The 26,457-nt window shown below is 35.1% G+C and overlaps 3 protein-coding genes across 5 annotated transcripts in view; 1 reads left to right on the forward strand and 2 right to left on the reverse strand.

Moving 5' to 3' along the window:
* Fak (protein tyrosine kinase 2 Fak) lies at positions 1–25,097 on the forward strand. 3 transcript variants are annotated; one of them, XM_073992037.1, is made up of 19 exons: positions 1–391; positions 1,080–1,253; positions 1,321–1,751; positions 1,832–2,109; positions 2,192–2,301; positions 3,506–3,780; positions 3,846–4,089; positions 4,154–4,372; positions 4,475–4,607; positions 4,687–4,819; positions 9,412–9,553; positions 9,620–9,824; positions 9,885–10,024; positions 10,086–11,581; positions 12,123–12,619; positions 13,047–13,157; positions 23,606–23,720; positions 23,792–23,992; positions 24,469–25,097. In XM_073992037.1, the coding sequence occupies exons 2-19, from the start codon at positions 1,232–1,234 to the stop codon at positions 24,667–24,669; spliced, it is 4,953 nt and encodes a 1,650-aa protein (XP_073848138.1). In that variant the 5' UTR covers positions 1–391; positions 1,080–1,231; the 3' UTR covers positions 24,670–25,097. The 3 variants fall into 3 exon arrangements, with proteins under 3 accessions (XP_073848138.1, XP_073848140.1, XP_073848139.1); XM_073992039.1 differs by having other exon boundaries at positions 10,086–10,246; XM_073992038.1 differs by having other exon boundaries at positions 21–391; positions 23,606–23,721; positions 23,796–23,992.
* Positions 8,097–8,672, reverse strand: SmD1 (small ribonucleoprotein particle protein SmD1). Its single transcript, XM_073992136.1, has one exon. It carries the CDS (start codon positions 8,581–8,583, stop codon positions 8,206–8,208), a length of 378 nt encoding a protein of 125 aa, XP_073848237.1. The 5' UTR covers positions 8,584–8,672; the 3' UTR covers positions 8,097–8,205.
* bgcn (benign gonial cell neoplasm) overlaps positions 24,970–26,457 on the reverse strand; it is an 18,117-nt gene continuing 16,629 nt past the window's right edge. Inside the window, exon 5 of the mRNA XM_073992040.1 lies at positions 24,970–25,415. Coding sequence (XP_073848141.1) covers positions 25,259–25,415 — 157 coding nt within the window. The 3' untranslated portion in view covers positions 24,970–25,258. The remainder of the gene's footprint in view (positions 25,416–26,457) is intronic.

Here is a 26,457-nt window from a genome sequence, read left to right on the forward strand (position 1 = left end):
TCTCTCTGCTCTCTGGTGTAAATTGATTGATATATATTTATTTTGCGGAGGTGTTGTTTTTGATTGCAAAATAATATTTTTTTACGAAATATAAAACGAATTAAAACTTGGAAAAACAATAAAAAATCCAAGATGAAAAACTAAAGGTTCATGCCTTGGCAAACGCTAAACATTAAATCGAATATAACAAGTGGAAATATAAGTAAATTTATAGAAAATTATTATAATGTTTTTACTCTCTCTTCCGCTGCAATGAAGAAAATATTTGTATTTTATTTGTGAACCGCATAATAGAAGAACGAACACCCATTGCAGAAGCGCAGAGCAAAGAACTACGAAAAACCACTGGCTGGCTCTATATAGCTGGATGTGAAAGGATATTGGAATTGAGGTATGATACTCCAAGTGCTAGTGATAACAAATTGATGGTGTATCTGTCCGTTTCTCGTACGTTCGTCCGTCTGTTTGCCTGTCTGAAAGTCTCTCCCTTTTTTTAATAGAAACTGCTGTCGAGCCCATTTTTTCTTCATAATGGTATGATTGCGGCCAACGCAACTTTTTCTTTTGATTGTGTGTTTGGTATAATATTTAATATTAATCTTTTATTTATTACTATAGTTTTTCTATGATAAACCATTTGTTTATTGTATTTAATTACAAAACAACCACATTGTGCTAAATATATAAATAATATGGCTTTTTGTTTACATACATATTTAGTGTATGAAGAACATACATACTACTACTATACACTTGGGTGAGATACAAAACTTTACCGCTGTCTGTCTGATTCTGATTAGATGATGTTGCGCTGATGATGATTATGATGGTGAGGTCGTCATTATGAACGTGTGGTTTCTAATTTTTCCCATACATATGTCCGAAAACAAAAACACCAAACACACATCACATATGTCCACATATGCATATTCATTCGTAAATAGATTTCACATGAGTTTTGTTTTTGTCTGAGAAATAATTGGCTCACGCAATTATTGAACTTTCCCAAAACAAACAACAAAGTATTTCATGTTCTAATTGTTATTGAATACATTTCATTGGTCCATTCTTCTTTCCAGCATCAACGGTGGGAACTAAACCAACTAAAAAGTAAAAGTTGAATTACCCAAATGTATCCATGATTTAATGTATCCGTTCAAAAGCTACAAACTATCTTGAAGATATTAATCTGAGACACACACAAAGAAGAGAATAGAATACTAAATAAAGCATGTCTCAAAATTCTAACCAAAGTAAGTAGCACTGGGGTCCAAAATATTACCACAAATTTTAATTAATTTTTGTTTCTTTTTATTGAAGGTAATCACCATACATCACTGAATGTCTTTAATTTGAATGTCTACTGGCCCAATAATCTTCATCATGCGGTCAGTGTCGATGAACAGAAGGACACAGTCCAAGATGTCATTGAGAAAACTGTGTCCATGGTACCCTATGCCAAGAAGCCCAATCCACGTTATTATGCTTTGCGTTTGCAAAATATGGTCACCAAAGAAACTCTGTGGATGAATAAAACAACGAAAATACAAAAATTACTCGAACACATTTGGAACTCAACATGCCCCAACACGGAGTGTCCCCAACAAAAGTCTCAACATATACCGCCAACTGTAAATGTTAACGATAAGCTTAGCGTTTGGAGGCCAGAGTTGCGTATAAGATATTTGCCATACAGTCTCCGGGAACTATTCAATGAAGATAAAATCACATGTTATTTCTATTTTGATCAGGTATGTCAACAAACGTCCATACGTTTACTAGCCTTTAGGATTTTTATCCATTTACTCATATTTATTTTTCTTTTCTCTAGGTTAAACAAGATTTTATTCAATCGAATTCGACGAGTATCGACTTTGATAGTGCAATACAATTGTGTTGCCTCAGTATGCTGCATTATTTTCGAAATATGACCACACCGATACCAGATAAAAAGACCCAACATGTGGAACATATAGACAAAGAAGTGGGATTTAATCAATTTCTACCAAAAACTGTGATATCTTCAACAAAGCCAAAGAATCTGAAAAAAGTGATACTCGCAACATATAAAAAATTGTACCATTTAACCGATATCGAATACATAAGCAAGTAAGTGTAGGATATGACTGAAAATATTCCAAAATATTTTCTGATTAAAATATGTAATTTCTTTTTTATTTCGTCGTTTTAGGTATTTCGATATTTTGAAAAATTTCTACGAAACAGAATATGAAAAGTTTTCCGTAACGCTAAGCTCGTCTTGGAACATATCGGGGTATCTTTATGTTGGCCCAAAAATAGGTAAGCATGAAGCAAACATGTCAGTGTCAACAACAGTACACTTTTCCTCGGGAAAGGGTCTTATAAAGAACCCTTTCCTTGGGGAAGGGTGTTATAAAGCATCCTTTCCTCGGGAAAAGGTCCTGCAAAGCACTCTTTCCTCGGGAAAGAGTTTTATAAAGCACCCTTTCCTCGGGAAAGGGTATTATAAAGAACCTTTTGCTAGGGAAAGTGTCTTATAAAGAACCCTTTCCTCGGGAAAGGGTATTATAATGAACCTTTTGCTAGGGAAAGTTTCTTATAAAGAACCCTTTCCTCGGGAAAGGGTATTATAAAGAACCTTTTGCTAGGGAAAGTGTCTTATAAAGCACCCTTTCCTCGGGAAAGGGTTTCATAAAGCACCATTTTCTCGGGAAAGGATCTTATAAAGCACTCTTTCCTCGGGAAAGGATCTTATAAAGCACTCTTTCCTCGGGAAACGGACTTATAAAGCACTCTTTCCTCAGGAAACGGACTTATAAAGCACCCTTTCCTCGGGAAAGTGTCTTATAAAGCACCCTTTCCTCTGGAGAGAGTCTTAAGAAGCAAACTTTCTTCTGGAAATGGTCTTAAGAAGCTCCCTTTCCTCTGGAAATGGTCTTCTAAAGCACCCCTTCCTCTGGAAAGTGTCTTATAAAGAACCTTTTGCTAGGGAAAGTGTCTTATAAAGCACTCTTTCCTCGGGAAAGGGTCTTATAAAGCACCCTTTCCTCGGAAAAGGGTCTTATAAAGCACCCTTTCCTCGGGAAAAGGTCTTATAAAGAACACTTTCCTCGGGAAAGGGTCTTATAAAGCACCCTTTCCTCGGGAAAGGGTATCATAAAGCACCCTTTCCTCGGGAAAGGGTTTCATAAAGCACAATTTCCTCGGGAAAGTGTCTTATAAAGCACCCTTTCCTCGGGAAAGTGTCTTATAAAGCACCCTTTCCTCGGGAAAGTGTCTTATAAAGCACCCTTTCCTCTGCAGAGTGCCTTAAGAAGCAAACTTTCCTCTTAATGGTCTTAAGAAGCACCCTTTCCTCTGGAAATGGTCTTATAAAGCACCCTTTCCTCTGGAAAGTGTCTTATAAAGTACATTTTCGCCTTATAAAATACCCTTTCCTATAGAAAGGGAAGAGATGCTTTATAAAGCAGAATAATTATTTTTTAAATGTTTTGTTTTTAATTTCTTCTATGTATTTTTTCAGGCATTTCATATCAAACCCATCCCCAGGCCAATATGACACAAGTGGCCACATTTAAAGATATAAATCGTATTACCACTTTATTTCTACCCAAAGAAGATACACATTCCAACAATGAAAAGAGTTTATTGAAATCATTAACACCCAGTATTGATGATAATATGATGGGTGGCGGTCAGCAGGGTAAACCATGTCGATGTCGTGAAATGAAAACACAAGTTAAGATAACTACCACGAGTAATGATGAAGATTTGGTGATAACATGTAATGGTTATAATGTAAGTCCCTCTCCGCGCACATACATACAACAAATATTTATAATATTTGTTTTGTTTGTTTTTAGACTGCTACAAGTATTGCAGATCTTATTGAGGGTTATTGCCTTTTGATTAGCAATAATCAAGTATGTACCCTATGGAATCCCATTGGTAATGCAAAAAATGACACCACAAATTCACTAAACAATGGCGGTGGTGGTGATCACACAAACGACACGAATTCTAGCGAAAATTCTAAACCAAAATTAAGTGAAGATTATGCTGAACTGGGTTTGGCCGATGAGGAAGGAGATTATTCTACACCAGCTGGTGAGTGGAAAAAAAGCAATAAAATAAAGTAATTTAATTAATTTTTTTTATCTTATATTCGTAGTAAGAAACTATGAACTGGATCGTTCGGAAATAACCCTAAATAATACCATTGGTGTGGGTCAGTTTGGTGATGTCTATATTGGCACTTATCACACAAAAGTCAAGTGTTCCGGTAAAGGAGATAAAAATGATGGTAATTCTGCTGTTATCCAGGTGGCAGTTAAGACATGTAAAACAAATGATGACCCAGAGAAAATGGAAAGATTTCTTGAGGAAGCATGTAAGTAGCAACAGTGTGATATATGCAAATTAAAATACACCTCCTCCTACCCAAGAAAATCTTATTTAATAATTGCATTTTTTTCTTTATTTCTTTTTTTAGATGTCATGCAAAAGTTCGATCATCCCCACATTATACGTTTAATTGGTATATGTAGTGAATCTCCAGTATGGATTGTCATGGAATTAGCCGAATATGGTGAACTGCGAGCATATCTTAAATCAAATGCTGAGAAGTAAGATAACATTGTGTGAATAAGTTTTTTAATGACATTTCTAATTGTTTTCTTTGCTTCTTGTTTGTTTTTGTTGTAGATTAAGACGTGAAACTTTGCTGATGTATTGTTATCAGCTATCTACTGCCCTTAGCTATTTGGAATCTAAGAAGTTTGTGCATCGAGATATTGCGGCACGTAATGTCTTAGTTAGTTCACCTACTTGCATAAAGGTATGTAGAAGAGCACACACAATCTTAGATTATAATATTTACATATATGTTTGTTATCGACTGCCTCCTATCAGCAGATATGGGAGGGATGCTGTTTAAATATGTTTGCTTTTGTTGTTGCAATATGAAACAAACATAGCATCCTTACTAAAAAAGGGTAGATAAGAATGGTATGGAAGAATTGGGAGATCCATACATATTTATATATAAACAATTTAATATCGCATCACATAAGCGCTGGACCAAATGACTGCTTCCCCACGTACACCTGAATAAGGAGAAAGAATGCTGCTCTTCAAATTAAAAATACTACTAAAAATAAATGGGAACTTATTCTTATCGTCGTCTCGATAATGGTATGACATCACTTTTGGAGACATTTTGGAGAAAGTTAAATATATGGGTCTTGACTTTTCGGAAATGTCTCGCTTTAACACCATTATGTTGCTTAGGGGCACCTCTTCGATCGGGTTAAAATTTTTACCACAGGTAGTGCTGATTACAATGATATATAGCTCTCCTGGGTGAAGTTCGTACTTCTCGAGATATGAAATGCACACTTATTTTACGACCTCATTGTATACAAATGGATAGCGGAAATGTAAAAGCCTCTGAAGATGCACAGGTTGATGGGAAAATAATTTCTACATAGAACTACCATAAAATTCTCAAGGTAATATTTGACAACGTGTTGAAATCGCCCAGCCACAGCCATCTGCGACAAGTTGAAAGGGCTTAAGAAGCCACCATTCCCCTTAAAAAGGGCTTTAGCCCACTTTCTGCGGAAAGACCCTTAAGAAGTCACCTTTTTTTTCTCTGGAAAGAGTCCACCTTTCCTCGGGAAAGCATCAGAAGCATCCTTTCCTCTGAAAAGGGTTTTAAAAAGCACACTTTCCTCTTGTAAGGGTTTTAAAGAAGCACCCTTTTCTCTGAAATGGGTCTAAAATAGCACTCTGGAATGTTTCTTAAAGAGCAACCTTTCCTCTGGAATGGTTCTTAAAGAGCAACCTTTCCTCTGGAATGGGTCTTAAGGAGCACCATTTCCTCTGGAATCGGTCTTAAGAAGCACCCTTTCCTCCGGAATGGGTCTTAAGAAGCAGCCTTTCCTCTGGAATGGGTCTTAAGAAGCACCCTTTCCTCTGGAATGGGTCTTAAGAAGCACCCTTCGCTCTGGAATGGATCTTAAGAAGCACCCTTCGCTCTGGAGTGGGTCTTAAGAAGAACCCTATCCTTTGGAATGTATCTTAAGAAGCAACCCTTTCCTCTGGAAAGGCTCTTAAGAAGCCACATTTTCCCTACAAAGGGTCTTAAAGAGCACCATTTCCTCTGGAATGGGTCTTAAAAAGCGCCCTTTCCTCTGGAATGGGTCTTAAGAAGCGCCCTTTCCTCTGGAATGGGTCTTAAGAAGCACACTTTCCTCTGGAATGGGTCTTAAAGAGCACCATTTCCTCTGGAATGGGTCTTAAAGAGCACCATTTCCTCTGGAATGGGTCTTAAAGAGCACCCTTTCCTCTGGAATAGGTCTTAAGAAGCACCATTTCCTCTGGAATGGGTCTTAAGAAGCACACTTTCCTCTGGAATGGGTCTTAAGAAGCACACTTTCCTCTGGAATGGGTCTTAAGAAGCAACCTTTCCTCTGGAATGGGTCTTAAGAAGCAACCTTTCCTCTGGAATGGGTTTTAAGAAGAACCCTATCTTTTGGAATGGATCTTAAGAAGCACCCTTCCCTCTGGAATGGGTCTTAAGAAGCATCCTTTCCTCTGGAATGGGTCTTAAGAAGCACCCTTTCCTCTGGAATGGTTCTTAAGAAGCACCCTTTCCTCTGGAGTGGGCCTTAACAAGCACCCTTTCCTCTGGAATGGGTCTTAAGAACCACCCTTTCCTCTGGAATGGGCCTTAAGAAGAACTCTTTCCACTGGAAAGGCTCTTAAGAAACCACATTTTCTCTGGAAAGGGTCTTAAGAAGCACCCTTTTCTTGGGAAAGAGTCTTAAGAAGCACCCTTTCCTTGGGAAAGAGTCTTAAGAAGCACCCTTCCTTGGGAAAGAGTCTTAAGAAGTATCCTTCCCTGTGAAAATGGTCTTAGGAAGAACCCTTCCTCTGAAACGTTCTTAGAATTCACGCTTTCCCCTGGAAAGGGTCTTAGGAAGGACCATTTTCTCTGTAAAGGGTTTTAGGAAGCACCATTTTATCTAAAAATGGTTTTAGGAAGCACCCTTTCCATTGAAAAGGGCGTTAAGATGGGCCTTATGAAGCACTCTATCGTCTGGGAAGGGTCTTGGGAAGCATCCTTTCATCTGTTAAGGGCCTTAGGAAGCACTCTGTCCCCTGGAAAGGGTCTTAAGCAGCGCCCTTTCCTGTAGAAAGGGTCTTAAGCAGCACCCTTTCCTGTAGAAAGGGTCTTAAGCAGCACCCTTTCCTGTAGAAAGGGTCTTAAGAAGCACCCTTTCCTGTAAAAAGCATCTTAAGAAGCACCCTTTACTCTGGGAAGGATCTTAAGAAACAATATTTTCTATGGAGATGGTCTGAAAAAGCACCCTTTCCTATGGAGAGGATCATATGAAGCACTCTTTCCTCGGGAAATTAAGCACTCTTTCCTCTTTAAATGGTCGTAAGAAGATCGTTTTCCTCTGGAAATGGTCTTCAGATTAACCCCTTTCCTATGGAAATGATCTTAAGAAACACCCTTTTATTTGGAAATGGTCTTAAGAATCATACTTTTCTCTGCATTCTCTAAGGGGGCCCTTTTTCCAGAATTCGAGATTTATTACGGCTGGTTTTGACCTCAGGTAACATCTGTATTATCATCCAACCATCGCAAACTGTGGTTATACCTGCTCGGCTGGACGGGATCAAAAACGTCCGCGATCACCTTCTTTCCCAGGGTTCAATAATGTCTTTACTGTTTCTCACAGTTTGCGTGATTCGTTTCCAACGTTACGGCACTTTAAGTACATTTTTCTCTAGTGTCCACCCACTTTTCCAATGTCATTTCTATTACTCTGGTGCCAATAGGGTTAGTACGGCAAAGCTCATCACCTCAATCATCTCTCCTGGGATTTTAAGTCCAATTTCGGGGATTATCATTTATACACAAAACATAATTGTCGCAATTGGGTTGATTGGGGTTATTATCTAGCATCAGAACTTCTATTATATTCTTCTTCTTCCCATGTGTTTTGTCACTGAATTACTGTAATTTGGAGGTTTTCACAAAGGTCTGTTTTAACCTTTTTTTTGTTTATTTTTATTATACTTTTATGAAAATTCACACTTCATTTCGAAAATTGTTGAGAGCTATGTATTTAAATGTATTATTCAAATATTTAAATTATAAATATTTCGCACACTAAATTATTGTTAAATTATATTGGTTTTGGAAAACGTTTATCGTCTAGCCGAAGCTCTTCCTCTGCCCCTGCCTCTGGGGCCGCCGCCTCGGCCACGTGTTCCTCTACCACGGCCTCGATTTCCAGCGCGATTATTTTCCTTTTTCTTAGCCTTTGTCTTGGTGGTGTCGTCTATTAGGAGCGTCTCAAGCGGCAAGCTATCCGGCAAAATAAAATATCTAATGTTATTGCCTCGTACGCTAAGGGTTTCCAATTGTACTGGATCTCTGCCTTTAATGGTCATCTTTACAGACTTCAAATGTGTATTCATGGCAACATCCACACCCGTTATAGTTCCGTGGATTTGTGTACCATTTTTCAACTCCATAGTTGTTGTTTCATGGCTTAATTTCATTAAAAATCGCACAAGTTTCATTTTTGCTTCACAATTTTACGCCCGGATTTTGCAATAAATTGATAACAAACTAAAAAATTGTGTGAAATGACGCCAAATTGTGACAGATATCAAAGTTACGCGTAATTGATGACGCCGGCAAACATTATTTTAATGACACAAGGGTGTGTGTTTTGTGGTATGGCAACAAATGAATGGCATTGCCAGATGAAAAAAAGCGCAAGAGAATTGTAATGAATGAAATTTCTTGATTTGAGAGATAGTTTGTCAATGAAATGTTTTTAAAATATTTTACTAATGTTTGTTTTTTATTAAATTCCAAAGTGCGGTAACAGATTCAGACAAATTTGGTGCGTTTTTTTGTTGAACTTGTTGGCTTATTACTGCCCAAAAAACAATTACCAGTAGTTGCTTGTCTAGATGTCCCATATACAGATCCGTTATCCGTTACTCATAATGCAAATTCTTGTCAAATTTGTTGAAAAAGAAAAGCAATATTTTCATTGTTCGGCTCAAACAGGGCTTTTATAAATAACACAACGAAAAATGTATTAACAAATTAAGCCGAAAAAAGATTTTATGAAAAAAGTGACTAAAGCCGGAACACACTTTCCCAAAGGTCTGATACTGAATTTAAGAGCAAATGTTTAGGCTTTGTTGATACATCTAATTTTTACCCACAGATGTCACGGCGTGTGCACCAATATCATAAAAAATCGTTCTTGAATTGTCGTTTTTTAACTTTCGTGGCACTATCCACGAAGTATGGATGTCCTATCGAAAAAATTATACTGCATTGTTTATATCAATTCACAGTTTTTTATTCTTTTCTTCACATTTTGTTTTTAGTTGGCTGATTTCGGTTTATCCCGCTGGGTATCGGAGCAATCGTATTATCATTCCAGTACTTGTATGCTGCCAATAAAGTGGATGGCACCGGAATCTATAAATTTCCGTAGATTTACCATTGCCAGTGATGTTTGGATGTTTGGTAAGAACGGGGCAAATATGTAAATTAGCTTTTTTCTTTTCTAACCATTTATATATCATTCCATAGGTGTATGTGCCTGGGAGATCTTAATGTTGGGCGTAAAGCCATTCCAGGGTATTAAAAACAGTGACATTATTGCCAAATTGGAAAATGGTGAACGTTTGCCTTTTCCCAACAACTGTCCCCCACGGTTATATTCTTTGCTGTCACAATGTTGGACCTATGAACCATCGAAAAGACCAAATTTCAAGCGGATCAAGGAGACACTATAGTAAGTTTTATGCCCAACAACTTTTTAAGGCGTCAATATCATTTTTTTTAATATTTCTAGTGAAATTCTCATTGAGGAAAGGGCGGCTGGTTTTGATTCCATGAACAAAGAGAATTCGGGATTCTTTTCCATGGTCAATAGCAACAGTGATTTGGATATGCCACCCTCAAAACCATCCAAGACACCACAGTTGGTGGGAGGTAAGATATTTTCCCTCTATAAGATTTTGAATAAATTTTAAATTTTGTTTGTTTCTTGTAGACAACTCGAAATTTTCCTCAAATTCAGCGGATAAAAATTCCAGTGCCCTTGGCAGCCCCCAGACTTATATCATAGCACAAAATCCCGAAATCTTGGCCCGTCTTATGAAGGAAAATGAAAATCGTGGCATTAATCCTGCAGCATATACAACACCTGCCTCGGTATTTAATACATTAGCTGTAGAAGTAGATACTACCAAGACCACCAATAATGATATAGCTTTAAAGACAAGTAAACTTCCGGTTTCGGAATTTCTAAAATTAGACAATACAATAACCAGGGAAGAGAAGGCCACAGTTTTGCATAGGCTACAACAGGATAAACAGCAAATTTTGCAACAAAAGACAAATAATGAGGCAACAATTCAAGCACAACAAACAAAGACTGCAACAGCGGCGTCGGCGACAACTAATCCCATAATGCAGCAACAAACAAAATTCATGGGAGCAGCGGATTGCCAACAAACAGTTAAAATGCAGCAAATGCCCTATCCCCTTGGCTGTGGTGGTGGCATAAGGCAACAATTTATAACTCATCCTCATCACTCAGATGGTGGAGGTGGACATTTGCCCCCCGGTTTTTCCCAAATGGTACCACAATTTGTCATGGTACCCGAGGGCATGATTCACATGCCCCACTCGACCATAACTGGCGGCAAGTCCGCCTCCTTGGGCCAAGAAGAGCGTACCCAAATGATTTATGATTTTGGCCGTAATCCACCAATTAATCGTCATTGCATTCCCACTGCTGCCCATTGTGGTAGTTTGGAACGTAACATCATGCCACCACATTTTCAAAATAACAATTGTACTCGTTCCATTGGCGGTTCTTTGGAGCGGAATAAATCTTTAATAAGCCCCCTAAATGCTGCTGTTGGTCCACGCAAATGTGTACCCCGCAGTGCTAGTTTAGAACGTTCTGCTCACAATAGTCGTGGTGATTTTCCCAAATCATATTCACGTTCAGGTAGTTTAGAGGCCTACTCTTCATTTTTAGCCTTTAAGAATCACATGAAAAACTCACCCGAATATAAGGCATTTGAGGAAGAGATTTATGATGTTTGTCCAGCAAATAGGCCACCACCACCTGGTGGACAACAAGCAACAAACAACCACCAGCAAGCAAACAATAGCACAGCAGGGGTGGTGCCAGGACAATTGTATACCCCCATGGCACCAGGTAATGGTTTCATTTATGGTTATGATCCACAGAGAATGAATCAACAGCAGCAGCAACACCAAATGGCCCAAAGTTTGAGTAATACAACTATTGCCCAGCAGCAGCATCAACAACAAATGCAACAAGCATTAGCTGCACCCATGATGATGGTTGGTGGTGGCCAACAAATGTGTCAACAACAACAACAGCACCAGCAGCAACTGCACCAACCACCATTGAGTTTGGAAAGAGACTCTAGTCTGGGCATGATGCCATCATCATCGACAACCATGGAATCTGAGATGAAAAACAGCAATTCAATGTTGCAATTGACGGAGGTTTGAAAATAGTTGTATACCCCAAAACCAACTTCTTTAGATGGAGATTTTGTTTTCGTTATAACTTTTGAGTTGTGTTGATGCTTGAGTTGTTGTTGTTTTTTTTTTACTTTTTTAAGAATTTTGATTTTTTAAGATTTTTTTTTAGATTTTTGATATTTTTGTTTTTGTATTTTGGTAGTATAATATACAAGTTGTTGTAGTTTTATTTAACTTCCCTACTCTGGAGCCAGATTAAGGAAATAGTTTATAAGGAATTTCTAAGTTTTATGGCTAAGATGGTAGAGAAATACACCGCTTTCTCAGCCAAAAAACTCGGAAAATGTCCCTTAACTATCTGACATTGGAGTTAATACGGAATTCCAAATATTCACTTGTGGAGAATATCTCACGTAACTCAGTATGGATGAAGCCAAAATAGGCAATTCTTGGTTTGTTGAGTGAGATAGCGAAATTGAGAAATACCCCACAAGTGAAGATTAAGACTTGGCCTCTTTGTCAAAGAATCAAATAACATTTTACCCATTCTCCTCCCCTCTAGAAACCCCGCAAAACATCCCTAAGTCGTGATGTGGAAACACCAAATCATCATCTACACCACCAGCATCCTCCCTCCTCGTTATTGTGTTCATCGTCGTTAAATGACAACAACATTAACAATAGTTCTTCCAGTTTAAGTGAAAGCAGCAATTGTTATCCACCAGCAACATCGAATACCCAAATCAAAGCCAACAACTTATCACATCGTTTAAGTACAATGGCAATGAATGATCGGCAGCTGTTGTCCGCAACAGAACAGCAGCATCAACTGCAACAGCAAAAAAGTAATAGTGGAAGGCCTAGCCTTAATCGTAATAAAGATGCTGTCTATATAGCCACAACAAATGTGGTAAAGGCAATTATAACCCTCTCCCAAGCGGTTGGTGAACACAAGAGTAATAATTTCTTGGAATTGGTCAAGAATATAGGTTTTGAATTACGTAAACTATTGCAATCGGTGGATCATTTATCACCCATAATACCAGGCGAAGCCTATAAGTAAGTTACAGTTGATTTTATTTTATATACAGAGTTATTTTTATAGAAGTTTCCAGTTTAGAATAGCTTAAAGGAGATATTTTTGTTCTATAGAAGCACATAAATCTTTATAGAGATATACTATAGGAAGAATTATATTTGTATACCTCTTCTATTCAAAAGAAAAAAATGTTAGAAATAGAAAAAGTTGTTACTTTTAACGGCGCATCAGTGACAGATTCGAAAAGGTGCACATGTTATTTTAACCGCCTGTTAGTTTATAGAGCACCCCAAGATTTCCGTTTCATAAAATATCTTCAAATCTATTTTATGTCTACATAAAAGTTTTCTATATTATCCAAGACCTTTATGGTCCTCTGCAAAAATGGTCTTCTATATATTATAATATTGATAAACTTTTTTTCTATTTCTTTTTTTTTTCTAACAGAGAAGTGGATATGGCACACAAAGTATTGCCTAAGGACATGCAAGAACTGATAGCAGCCATGAAGTTGGCTCAACAATACAGTGATACTACATTAGATGTAGAATACAAAAAGTAAGTACAAGTTTTGAAAATGCATAACACTAAAACTTAAGTAAACATAACCTCAAAAGGGAAACATAAACTCAAATGAGAAAATCGTGTTAATGGCCGTAAAATTAGTGTTTACCGACAGATATATACCCTCAGCCATGTGAAGTGAAACTTTCACCTACGGACAGATCCAATTTTGTGGCCCTTTTTGTACATTTGAATTTGCCTACAAAAATCTGTATTAGGAATTAACTGCACTAAGACACAAATGTTGAACTTTTGTGGGTGAGGTACCCTTAGGGAGGACTGATATGGGCCATTTTAGAAGTTAAACTAAATGTTAAAAAAATTATAAGGAGATCCAAACTTTGGACCAAATTGGTTGCCCCATTCCAGTGATATCGTCATAGCATTTTAGTGGCATTTTTTTTAAATATTGGGGAGAAGTACCGAAAGTTGTGGACCGGTATTGCCCCATGAAACTAAGTTTGGATATAATATGACGGAGACCAAATGTTGGACCAAATCGGTTAAACAGTTCGAGAGCTATCGTGTTCTCCGACCGTCACATATGTATGGTGATATAGGGGTTTTTTACACCTTTCGGGCTGTTTTCCCAAGACATGTGGACTTGCACCTGAAAAAACTTTTACCGTCGTAATGGAGGTAGCGAATGCAAATCGTTTCAACAAAAATCAAAGTGATTCGAGAACAGGTCTTATAGTGAACTTATCCGAAATTTTGTGTGGGATGTACCAGAAGGAGTAGACAAATATAGTCCATATTCGAACCTGAATTATATCTGGTAGATATATTAGGATGTGCAAAGTATAGATTACATCGGTCACTCCCTTCAAGAGTTATCGTGCGCAAAATTTTTCCGAACATTTTTGAAGTTTTGTGGGGGAGGTAACTGATGGAGTGGACCGATATAGCCCATCTTCGAATTTAAACTATGTTTTGATGAAATATTACGAAGGCCAAATTTTGGACCGAATGGACAAATCCGTTCGAGTTATCGTACGCACAAATTTTCCGAACATTTTCGAACTTTTGTGGGGGAGGTACCGGAAGGAGTGGACCGATAGAATTTATCTTTGAACTTGGACTACGTTTGGACAAAATATTACGAAAGCCAAATTTTGGACCGAATCGGCAGATCCGTTCGAGAGTTATCTTGCGCTCCAACCACTACACACTGTGTCATAGGGTTTTTTGTAACTTTCAGGCTATTTTCTCAGGAAGTATGGACTTGCCTCTAATGAAACTTACAGCGTCGTATAGAGGACAGCGAATACAACTTGCGTAAACAAAAATCAAACCGATTCGAGACCAGGTCCTAAACTGAACTTTTCCGAAATTTTGTGTGGGAGGTACATGAAGGGGTGGACCGATTGAGACCATATTGGAACCTCATCTAAGTTTGGTAGAAATTACACGATGTGCAAAGTATGGACCAAATCGGTTATTCCCAACAAGAGTTATCGTGCGCACAAGTTTTGCGACAATTTTTGAACATTTGTGGGGGAGGTACCTGAAGGAGTGGACCTATATGGCCCATCTTCGAACTTAAATCGAATCTGGACAAAATATTTCCATAACCAAAATTTGAACCGAATCGATTGATCCGTTCGAGAGTTATCGTGCGCACCAGCCTGCCAGACAGACAGACGGACGGACATTGCTAGATCTACTCAAAATTGTCTGAAACGGATATCGTACAAACATACTTGGGGTCTAAAACCATTATTTCGATGAGGCACATTTTCATCGTATCCTTAGCCTAAAGGCTGAGGGTATATAAAAAAAATAAATAATTAAATAAAATAAAATAATAATTATAGCTTCGTTCCCTCAAAATGAAAAATTACTTCCCTTGCTATAAATGATTCAAATTTAATATAAACCAAAAACTTGAAAATTGATAAAAGAAATCAACATAACCTCAAAAAGAAAGAAAAGAAAAAATATTCTCCTTTATAAATGGTGCAATTTTAATGAAATTTGTCCAATTCCTAATGTCAATAGTATTTTTAATAATCCAATAGATTCAAATGAGATTTTTTTGAAAAATTTAAAAAAATGTCTACATAACCTCAAAATAAAAAATATTCCTCTGGCCATAAACCGAGGAATTTTAAGAACATTTATCCATATGAAACATGAATAAGATTTTTCAAGGCATTTTTTCTTCAAATATTTTAACATAACCTCAAAAAATTTTTAAAATTATTATTTTAATAAAAAATTCAATGGAAAACATTTTCACCTTGTTATAAATGGCCCAATTTTAAGGAAATTTATCCATGTGCAACGTAAATAAGATTTTTACGGCATTTCTTTGTTGAAGTATTCAAAAAATTAATTTAAAAATGTTAGAATTTTTTTTTCATTCAAATGTGAAATTCGATTTTATCAAAAAATAATAATAATAATAATAATAATAATAAGAAAAATAAAATAATACATAATTATAAGTATTTGCATGAGTCAAATTCAGTAATTTATTAAAATATGTTCGAAATAAGGTTTTTTTTAACTTGAAAAGTGAAACAAGTAAGAACGGCGTTAAGTTCGGCCGGGCCGAACTTGTTATACCCTCCACCACAAGTTGTATTGAAGTAAAATGGAATAATTAGTTTACTTTCGACTTAATACTAAATTTCAGCAATTTCGGTAAAACAATGTGAGCCACCATTCTATGGGGGCTATTTCAAAACGTCGATCTATACCGACAAATTTCTGACGGAAAGTGTTTAGGCTCAAAGAAGACAAAATACCAAATTTCCTATATTTCGGTAGAGAATGTGACTAAAGCTAGGGTCACACTAGGCAAATATTTGCTCCACCGACAGGGAGTGTGCGTTTACTGAGAGCAAGTGAGCATAAATTTCAATGCATTATTAACGCTCATTTGTTCTCAGTAAGCGCACACTGCAGGTCGCTAGAGCAAATATTTGCTTAATGTGACCCTAGCTTTAAACTAAAAAAATACCGAAAATCAAGAAGTAAGCTTCTATGGGGATATAGGAAGACGTGGACCTATACTGATAATTAGACATCGGATTTTAGCATGTTTTTTATTTCTTATCCGATTGGACTCAAATTTTGGATCTGGGCGTTTTGAGGGTCAATTTTTCGATATTTGGGGTCATATCAAAAATATGCAAAAAAAATGCAAAAAATATGCAAAATATATGCAAAAAATATGCTAAATATGCAAGTGTTTTTTGACAAAAATCGTCAACTAAATTTGGAAAATCATCAGAAAAGCATTCCAAATTAAGTTTTTTTGCCGTTTAACATAGTTTTTTGCAGATTATGTTATTGAGACCCTCCAGATATTCCGCCACAGCAATAAATCTAGACTAACAAGACTTAAATCAGTTTTCACAAGGTGAGAAAATGTCAAATAACTCAGCATTCCTATTACAACATAATTTGCTTCCTTTACAAATGTAGATAGATAATGGAAAAATTTCAAAAACTCAATCAGAAATGTGAAATCAACGTGTCCAAATATGGTGATAGTTTCTAATCGGCCAAAATTGTCTAGCAAAGAACAAAGGAGCTAGAGTTAGTCATCGCTATTTTTGTTTAGATAAAAGCGCATTTTTTCTAGTTTTTTGAAAAAGGGTTCGTTTTTTAGCGCAGAATGGGAAAAAGTACTAGAACACCATTTACGATTCCAGGTTCTGGAATATAACTATTATTAGAAGTATACGTTTTGAATATCCACATATTGGATTTGAATATATTGTATAGTGTTTAGTCCTTTATTCAGTATATACAGACATAAATTGACGATTTTTGTTCTCACTGCCGCTTTAATATTGATGACAGGGTTTTAGTTTAATGCACTAAAAATACATAATTTTATAATATCGATCTATATTCAGCCCTATTCTGAACGCATGGGAATTGGGAATTTTTTCCCATTCCCACATTTTCGTATTCTGAACAAAATGTTGTGGGAGTTTTTTTCCCATTTCCCATCTCCCCTCATTCTGAATGAAGTTCGAATTGGGAATTTGTTCCCATGGGAAAAAAGTATACATTCTCTATCTTGAATTGTGGGAGAATTTTGTGTCTTTTTGTGGGAAAAATCTCCCCAGCAAACAGTGTGGGAGTTTGAAAAAAAATTTCTAGAAATTTCATATTTTTATGAAACTTCATATTTTAAGACATCTACACGACAAAATTATTGCAAATATTTATAATCGCCATGTGTTTGCTTAATAAAAGCGTACAAAATGTACTGTAAAATATGTCATTAGTAGACTTCGGATTTTGCATATTCTTATATGATACAAAAACCTGCAAGAATCTAACTGTTTTACACCGATAAAAAATTTTCCTTTATGTTATCGAACAAAACAAGAAAAAGTAGTAAAAATTAGTAGATTTTTGCAGTTCTGGAACAGACCATATGTATTGAAATACGAGAAAAAGAGTCATTGCTGATTCTGTTAACGCAGCAAAGCAAGTAAAAACAAATCAATTTCAAAAGAATTTTTGGCAATAATTATTAAAATATATTGGAAAATAGCCATAATATATACAATCTTTACAACTTTTATTCATTTTCGTAATATAACCTTCGGGTTTTTTAAATCAGATGACTAACGTTCTATTGAAAACGTGTTAGTCTCCTCAACGACACGACAACGATCACACAAACGTACATACATATATGCCAAATTATTGCAATGCTATCCCATTTTCCGAAATGCCTTTTCTTGAATAGGATCGTTATTTTTGAACGTAGAAGCTTGAAATGTTTCAAGGGCACGTGTTTTAGTTAGTTTTAGATTCAATCAAAAACGTGTTTTATTTATTTATTTTTTTTTAGATACCTCTTCGGAAATTTATGGTGACGATATGTTAACACGCAAAAATATGTAATAATTGAGAAAAATGTCCGAATTTATCTTTTTGAATTTTTTTTTTTTAAATATGCAAAATACGATTTCTAGTGATCATTAGGAATAAGTAAAACTAGCGATATACTCGTTAAATTTTTAAATTCGTTACAAACTTAAAAGTTCCGATTACTTTATACACAAAAATTATTTTTGCCTACTAATTAAAAAAATGCTTACACAAATTCGCACATTCTGAAGAAAATGTGCTTATTAGAACAACATCACACATCGCTGACTCCAAAAAAAAAAACAAAAAAAACATTGTTCCACAACATCCCATACGGGACAAGGGAGACTTCTCTCATATCAATGAATGTACCCCGATTCATATTAGCTCAATGATATGGGACCTACTGTTTACCGCCGAGTCCGAACGGCGTGTCTTAAGACACCACTTGTAGAGAAGTTTTTCAAGGCTGAAATACTCAGGAAATGCCGCCAACATTACTGAGGGGTATTTTGCCACCGTTGAAAAATGTTTGATGTTGCCTGGCCGGGGAATCGAACCCCCGACCTTCTGCGTGCAAGGCGGGCGTGCATACCATTGCACCACGGTGGCACCCACATCGCTGACTCCATTCACTTAAAAATCCATAAATCAATGCACGGTTGTTGAATTAAGTGAGTTGTGCTTTTGCTAATCTAATTCAAAAACCGCGAATTCAATGCAAATAGGCATTTTGTATTACAAAACAAAATTTACAGCTCCCAAAAGTATGCTATAATAATTTGGTGTAACTAATTTCGAATTTCGAAATTTCAGCTCCCATGGTTTGCTCTTCCCACGTCGTTTAGAATATGGAAAACGTGGGAATGGGAAATTTCGCTCCCATGGGAAACAGTTCCATGGGAATGTTCAGAATAGGGCTGATTGTACGCATACAACCGCATAATGCAGAATTGGAAAATGTTCACTCCTCGGTGAAAAGTAATGCATTATTGTTATACCCATCCACGATGGGTAATAAGCAAAATGAAGAACGCCCAATGATTAGTGCAAAATAACATCACTTAGAAAAACCACACAATAGAGTGGTAGTCGTAAAATAAGTCAAAAACCTTGGAATTGTCTTTAAAATGGCAAAACCACTCACATATTTCTGCTAGAAAAGTATTTAGAATGCTAAAAAAAATATAGTTCAATCTTGATAACACAGTCGAAATGTCATAACCCTTTTGTATACACAATAATTAATTTATACCTGTCCGTATACTCGATAATTTGTAATAATTATTACAAATGCTTCGAATTTTGACAGTTGTTTAATGGAGAAGTTGGTGAAAAAATTGTTTCACCAACATTTAGTAAAAATTATCGAGTACAAGGACAAACCTTTCATGACACATTAGTCTTGTTGTATAGGATATACATAAATATATTAAGAAAACAAGTAAGAACAGACTATAGTCGGACGGGGCCGACCATGTGATACCCTATACCACTATCCCTGTGCAATAGCTTTCCGGGCTAGCTGTTATAAGATGTGCATTAGAAATTTTACCAATTTTCACACAAAAGTTTTGATCAATTTAACCCGCTAAATATTATCCGATCATACCGTTGACTTGCACGCTACTTCTTCATCTCAAACCAAAACTACGTTTAAAATTTCGCGCCGATCGGACTATTATTGCGACCTACAGAGCGGCTACAAAATCGAGCAAAAATTTTGTTTTTGGTCCATTTCATCCCTTTAACATTTCACGATCATCGCCAAAAACTAATCAGTTCTATTCTGGTCCAAACCCGACCTCCATACTAAATTTCGTGACAATCGGTCCATAATTGCGGCCTCTAGCTTGATTACAATTTTTAATGGACGGACAGACGGACGGACGGACGGACACACATCGCTAAATCGCTTTATCTCGTCGAGATATGAAGTTTGGTATACCACATGAGGGGTCTACGACGAATATTTCGCGGCGTTACATGAATTTTTGGGAAAACAAACTTATTATACCCTTTTCCACATTGTGGTATAGGGTATAAATATTCGCCGCAATATTGTCATTAAAGTAGCCAAATGCACTATACACCTAAAAGGCAAAGATTTCAAGGAATATTAATTTACAAAACGATGAAATTCCACATCTGTCTCTAGGTTTGCTTACTTCCAGATGTAAACCTTAGCAATTACAATTTACGAGTGATTTAATCATATAAAATAATTTATTTCCCTTACAATTCGTTAATCCGAACAATTTGATAATTCGGACACCACCGAAACCTGTGGTGCAGGGATTATCGCGAATGTACTGTATATATGGGAGCAATATCCAAATCTGAATCGATTCTTACCAAAATAGGGATCGCCCTAGGCCCAAAATATCCCCAATTTTTATGCGAATTAGTCTATAAATGTGACTTGTGCTTTGTTTTCAAAAAGACATGGCGAGATGGATAAGTGCGAATCTATGCAGATCATCAGAAGGAACGGTGGGTCTATTTCGTTTCATTTTGCATGTTGCAAATTGATTAACTAAGACATAATACCCATACCCCCATTATTACAAGTATTCTTTTGTTATAGTTTGGATTTACCGAACAGATTTATAGCGTTCCGTTTAACTTAAAGTTAAAAGTGATGATTGAATTTCAAGGAGGAGCTTCTTAGCATTAACTTTCAATGTAAAAATGATATTTTTAATGCCACCAAATTGGTCTATTTTGCGTTTTCAAATCCATCAGATAGTAAAAGAACACATGTAATAATGGCCCTTAGGGTATTAAAATATAGTTATCAGTGCAATCATGAATAAAAATTCCGTGCAGAATTTGTTTCCTTTCCCCAATTTCACAATTTTATTTATTATTATTTATTTATTTATTGAATTTATCATATATTGAATATATAATAAATATGGAAAACAATTATAGCATTAGCAGCTAAGGCCATCCGTATTTATGCCCAAAAAGGGAATATTTTTGTCGATTCGACTAGAATACGCCAAAATGAAGCGAATCTAGTAGTTTTCAACTTTTAACAAATAATGATTTTAAAAGAATTTCACTTTTTAAAATTATTTTCCGTGTGGAAAATTCAGAAGGAAATATTCATGATGGCACCGTATATATTTTTTATATGTTTTTAATAAAATATGAAAGATTTTATGTAATATTCAATATTTTCTTAGTCTTAATTTCTAGCTCATTTGTTATTCTGTCAGACAATTTTGGCCGAGCAGAAACTATCAACATATTTGGATACGTACATTTTGACATTTCTGATTGAGTTTTTGAACAAAGTTGTATTAGAAAGCAACTTATGTTGTAATAAGAAGGCTGGGTTATAGGAAATTTTCTAAGTCTTTTAGTCCAGATTTATTGCTGTGGCGGAATAATAATTAATAACATGATAATCTGCTAAGAAATCGACGTTTAACGGCAATAAACTTAATTTAAAACACTTTTTGATATGTTTCCAAATTTAATTTGATGATTTTTGTCAAAAAAAATACTTGAATATTTTGCATATTTTTTGCATATTTTGCATATCTTTTGCATATTTTGCATATTTTTTGCATATTTTGTGCATATGCAAAATATGCAAATATGCAAAAAAATAAAAAATATGAGCCAGTCATTGCATTCAGTTTTCTTCAAAACGAATTTTGGTCCAATCAGAATTTTCGTATCTTTATTAATAAAAAATATGCAAATATGCAAAATCCGATGTCTACTGATAATACTCTTCTGGAATATTTTATAACTCTTGGAAGACGAAATAACGAATTTCAGCCATTTCGGTTGGATATTGACGTCACAATCTTCAGTATTACGGAAATCCGGAGGTACCGTTCTATGGGGGCTATATCGAAACGTGGACCTATACCGACGAATTTTAGTCAGAAATGGGGCAATATGAAAGCGTGGACTTGTACAGACATATTTCTGGCGAACAGTTTTATATCACATTGAAGACTAAATACCAAATTTCAGCCATTTTGGTGGAATATTGAAGACACAACCTTCAAAATACGAAAAATCGGGTGGTACTTTTCCATGGGGGCTATATGAAGGCGTGGACCGATACCGACAAAGTTCTGTGGGAAAGTTTTATACCACCGACGTAGACTAAGTACCAACTTTCAGTCATTTCGGTGTGATAATGAAGCTAAAAAAATACCAAAATACCGAAAATCGGTAGGTACCGTTCTATGGGGGCTATATGAAGGTGTGGACCGATACCGACAAAATTCTGGGGGATAGTTTTATACCCCTAAAGAATACTACGTAGCAAATTTCAGCCATTTTGGTAGGATAATGAAGCTAAAACCTTAAAAACACCGAAAATCGGGAGGTATCGTTCTATGGGGGGCTATATGAAGGTGTGGACCGATACCGACAAAATTCTGGGGGATAGTTTTATACCCCTAAAGAATACTACGTAGCAAATTTCAGCCATTTTGGTAGGATAATGAAGCTAAAACCTTAAAAACACCGAAAATCGGGAGGTATCGTTCTATGGGGGCTATATCAAAACGTGAACCGATATATCCCATTTTCAATACCAAACATCCTGCAAGTAATAAAAACTTCTGTACCAAATTTTGACTCTCTATCTTTAAAATTGCGAGCTGTGTCTTGATTTCAACAGACAGATAGACAGACGGACATGGTCAAATCGACATAGATTTATGCTGATCAATAATATATATACTTTATAGGGTCTCCGACGAATATTTCGATGTGTTACAAACGGAATGACAAATTTAATTATACCCTCCATATGGTGGAGGGTATAAAAATAATCAACATAACCTCAATAAATATTTTGTTCCCATACCTATTAATGACACAGTTTTAAGAAATGTTATCCACATGCAATGTAAATATGATTTTGAATGCATTTTTTCTTCAAATATTTTGATATAACCTACATTTTTTAAATTTTTTTTGTTCAAATTAGAAATTCGATTTGTCTATAAAAAATAAGTGGTGCATGAGATAATTTAGTAATTTATAAAAATATGATCAAAATAATGTCTTTTAGGGACATTATTAGGGAAAAAATTAACATAACCACAAAAATTCAACATAACCTCAACATAACCTTACTATAAATGACGCAATTTTAAGGAGATTTATTTGTCAATATGCAACATAAATCAGATTTTTACGGCTTTTTTATTCAAACATTTTTTCATAACCCCAAAAATTACTTTAAAATTTGTAGACAACTTAATAAAATTTGAAGACAAAATAATTAGTGTTGCATGAGATAATAGTAATTTATAAAAATATGTTCGAAGGCATTTTTCTTTAAATTACTTTAATTTTGTTCATTCAAAGGAGAAATTCTTATTTTCTGCAAAAATGTACTGCTGCATGAGAAAATTTAGGAATTTATTAAAATTGAAGAAAATTCAATATAACCTCAAAAAAAAAATTGTTCCCCTTACTATCAGTGACACAATTTTAAGGACATTTATCCATATGCCATGTAAATAAGAGCTTATTTATAATAACTTTGCGAAATATTCACAATTTTTTTTATTTAAAACCCCATTACATTATATTTACTATTATTTCACTTACAGAGGCATGTTATCGGCTGCCCATGTTTTAGCCATGGATGCCAAAAATCTATTGGATGTTGTAGATAATATAAGACAGCGTTACGAATCGCTGTTTATAGAATATTTCGAACAAAATGTAAGTACAAGTTTCAAAACTTTTTTTTTTTTAAATCAAACACAAATTTAACAATTGACTATATTCCTTAGGAACAACAGTCATCATTGGTAGGGTGCAGTGGTGGCAGTAGTAGTAATAGCGGTAATAAAATGACAACAACGGCAAGCGGCAATATTAATACCAACTCATCATCATCACCATTGGTTGGTGGTGGTGGTGAAATATTAAATGAAGATGGTTATCAAATAATGCAAAATCACACAATGGAACCATTTTACTCAAATAGTACTGTGAGTACAACAACACACAAAATAAGAAAAAAATATGAATCAGGGCACATTTATATAAGGTAGAAGTGACAATCAGCTGTATTTTTACTTTTTTTTGTAAATTTGATTTGCAAAATGTAATAGGACCTACTAATGAAAATTGAAACTTAGAAATTTGCTACCATAAAATAGTTCTTTCCATCGTAAACGTGTAATAACAATGACCTACGACATTTCTGAATGCTTTATATACATTTTGATTCAAATTTGTCTATTTTAGAGGGTTTTCAAAATGTATTTATGTTTTTTCTGAGAAAATTTTTTAGAACGACCCCATTATTCAATATTTTCTTTGACATTAAATTTTCTATAACAACAATGTTGTTTTTGTAGATTTGTTAGTTTTGTAATTCATTCATTTACCTTATATAAATTTGCCTTGATGTGTATAATAAATTGTAACGTGCCCCCTTAACCGTTATTTCATATACTTCTAGGATGCTCACAATATTGTAGTTAATCAAAATCTAGTCCATAATGCTGATGATATTCTTATAACAACAAGGAGAAACTCCAGTTTTAATGTCGCCGACTTTGGAATGTCATCGTCGTCGACAACATCAAGTTTTCTAAACGAACACCAACTACAACAACATCAAAATCCTTTAAAAATTATTGAAGATACTAACACTAACTAAAACAAAATAAAATAATATAAACAAACAAAAAATTAGTTTATAAGATTCCCCTAACCTAAATCTAGCGATTGTCTGCGTGTGTGTCGTCTTGTATGTAGTCAAGTAATTTCCAATAACTTTCTAACCCAAGTTTCCCTCTATAATTCCCTACCATTATTGTATTTCCCCCCATTACTAAATATTTAGCGCGCTGCACTCTAATTATATATAGTGCAGCAATAAAAATATAGAATTATCTTCCCCCTCCTCTTCCTTCTTTCTCACTATGACTATCCAACAATTTCTCATAAAATAATGATTAGAATTTTTAACATATTTATTGAAGTATGCACTAATGGCCCAAAAATAATAATAAACAAAAAAATACAAAAGCGAAAAAAAACAAAAATACATTAAAAAAAACTAATGGAAAAAATTCAATATCAAAATGCGTTCTTTCTTTTTTCTGTTGTTGTGTTAAGCTTAAAACTAAAATAAAATAAATACTCTTTTCCACAGGCACATTATTTAAATAAAAATAAAACAAATAATTAATATAAACTTAAAATAAAAAAAAAACTTAATAAATTCTTAATTCATAATTATTACCTCAATTGTTGCTGTTGATGGTGCTGGTGCTTTGGTGTAGCCAATTGTTACGATAAGCAAACATATTCAATATAAATAAACCAGTATTTTGATCCAAGGCAAAAACGTTTCTTCTTTGGCTAACGGCAACGGATAGGGCAGCATTGTTGGCATTGTTTCTGAATTAATAAATAGAAAGGGAAAAGGGTGGTTTTAAATGAAAAAATTATATTAGAGAAAATTTAAAGAGAAAACATGGCTTCTTGTGGTAGGCCCATATGGACTTCCTTGCAAGACGAAAAGTGTCCGGTAAATTTATACTAAAGAATAACCTATAAAAATTAATATTTTTTCATTAAAATCCAAAGAGAAAGAAATACCACATTTCGTGAGACGTGTCCCCTAGTAATTATGATGAATAAACCGTCTAATATCCATGAAAATTCTTTGAAATAAATAAAAATAAAAAAATATTTCAACATAACCTTAAAAAACCGAAATAGAATTTTTGCGATAAATGACGAATTTTTAAGGTACTTTATCAATGTCATGAAACGTAAATGTGATTTTAAGGATACATTTCGTTTTTAATTCATTGCAATTGAGAAATGTCGCTTTTAATTCAACATAACCTATAAATGGAAAACTTAATTTTGGACAAATGCATAAACAATTTATGTTAGAGAAATTGAGAAGTAGAAAAAAAGGATTACTTGCAGCACGAAAAGAGTCCCGTATAATTATAACAAGTAAAAAAGTATCAGTCGGCTTTGCCGACAGAGATATACCCTCAGCCTGTGTAAATTGAAACACTTTTTTTCACAAAAAACTTATGTACGAGTATTTAGGGGGTTTCAAAATTTTGGTCGTTTGAACCGACAAAAATATTGATTAGGATTAAACTTCAAAAATTTTTAAAGGAATGGACCGACATAGAACTTGGGGGTGCCATAGAGGGTTTTTACACCGTTCGGACTGTTTTATCAAGAAGTATGCACTTGCCCCTGAAAAAGCTTTTACCGTCGTAATTGAGACAGCGAATGAAAGTTGCTTCAACAAAAATCAAAGTGATTCCAGAGCAGTTCTTAAAATGAACTTATCCAAAATTTTGTGTGGGAGGTACCCGAAGCAATTGACAAATATAGTCCATATTCGAACCTGATATATATTTGGTAGATATATTGGGATGTGTAAAGTATGGACCAAATCGGTCACTACCAT

This window comes from Musca autumnalis, unplaced genomic scaffold (assembly GCF_047663935.1).
Source record: "Musca autumnalis isolate F117 unplaced genomic scaffold, ASM4766393v1 scaffold_5, whole genome shotgun sequence".
NCBI lineage: Eukaryota > Metazoa > Arthropoda > Insecta > Diptera > Muscidae > Musca > Musca autumnalis.

Excerpts from the sequence above, each read along its gene's own strand:
- Fak (XM_073992037.1), top strand. The coding sequence starts at position 1,232 with ATGTCTCAAAATTCTAACCAAA. Across the intron at positions 2,302-3,505 it reads TTATGTTGGCCCAAAAATAG|GCATTTCATATCAAACCCAT; the intron begins GTAAGCATGAAG and ends GTATTTTTTCAG. Across the intron at positions 3,781-3,845 it reads TAACATGTAATGGTTATAAT|ACTGCTACAAGTATTGCAGA; the intron begins GTAAGTCCCTCT and ends GTTTGTTTTTAG.
- SmD1 (XM_073992136.1), bottom strand. The coding sequence starts at position 8,583 with ATGAAACTTGTGCGATTTTTAATGAAATTAAGCCATGAAACAACAACT.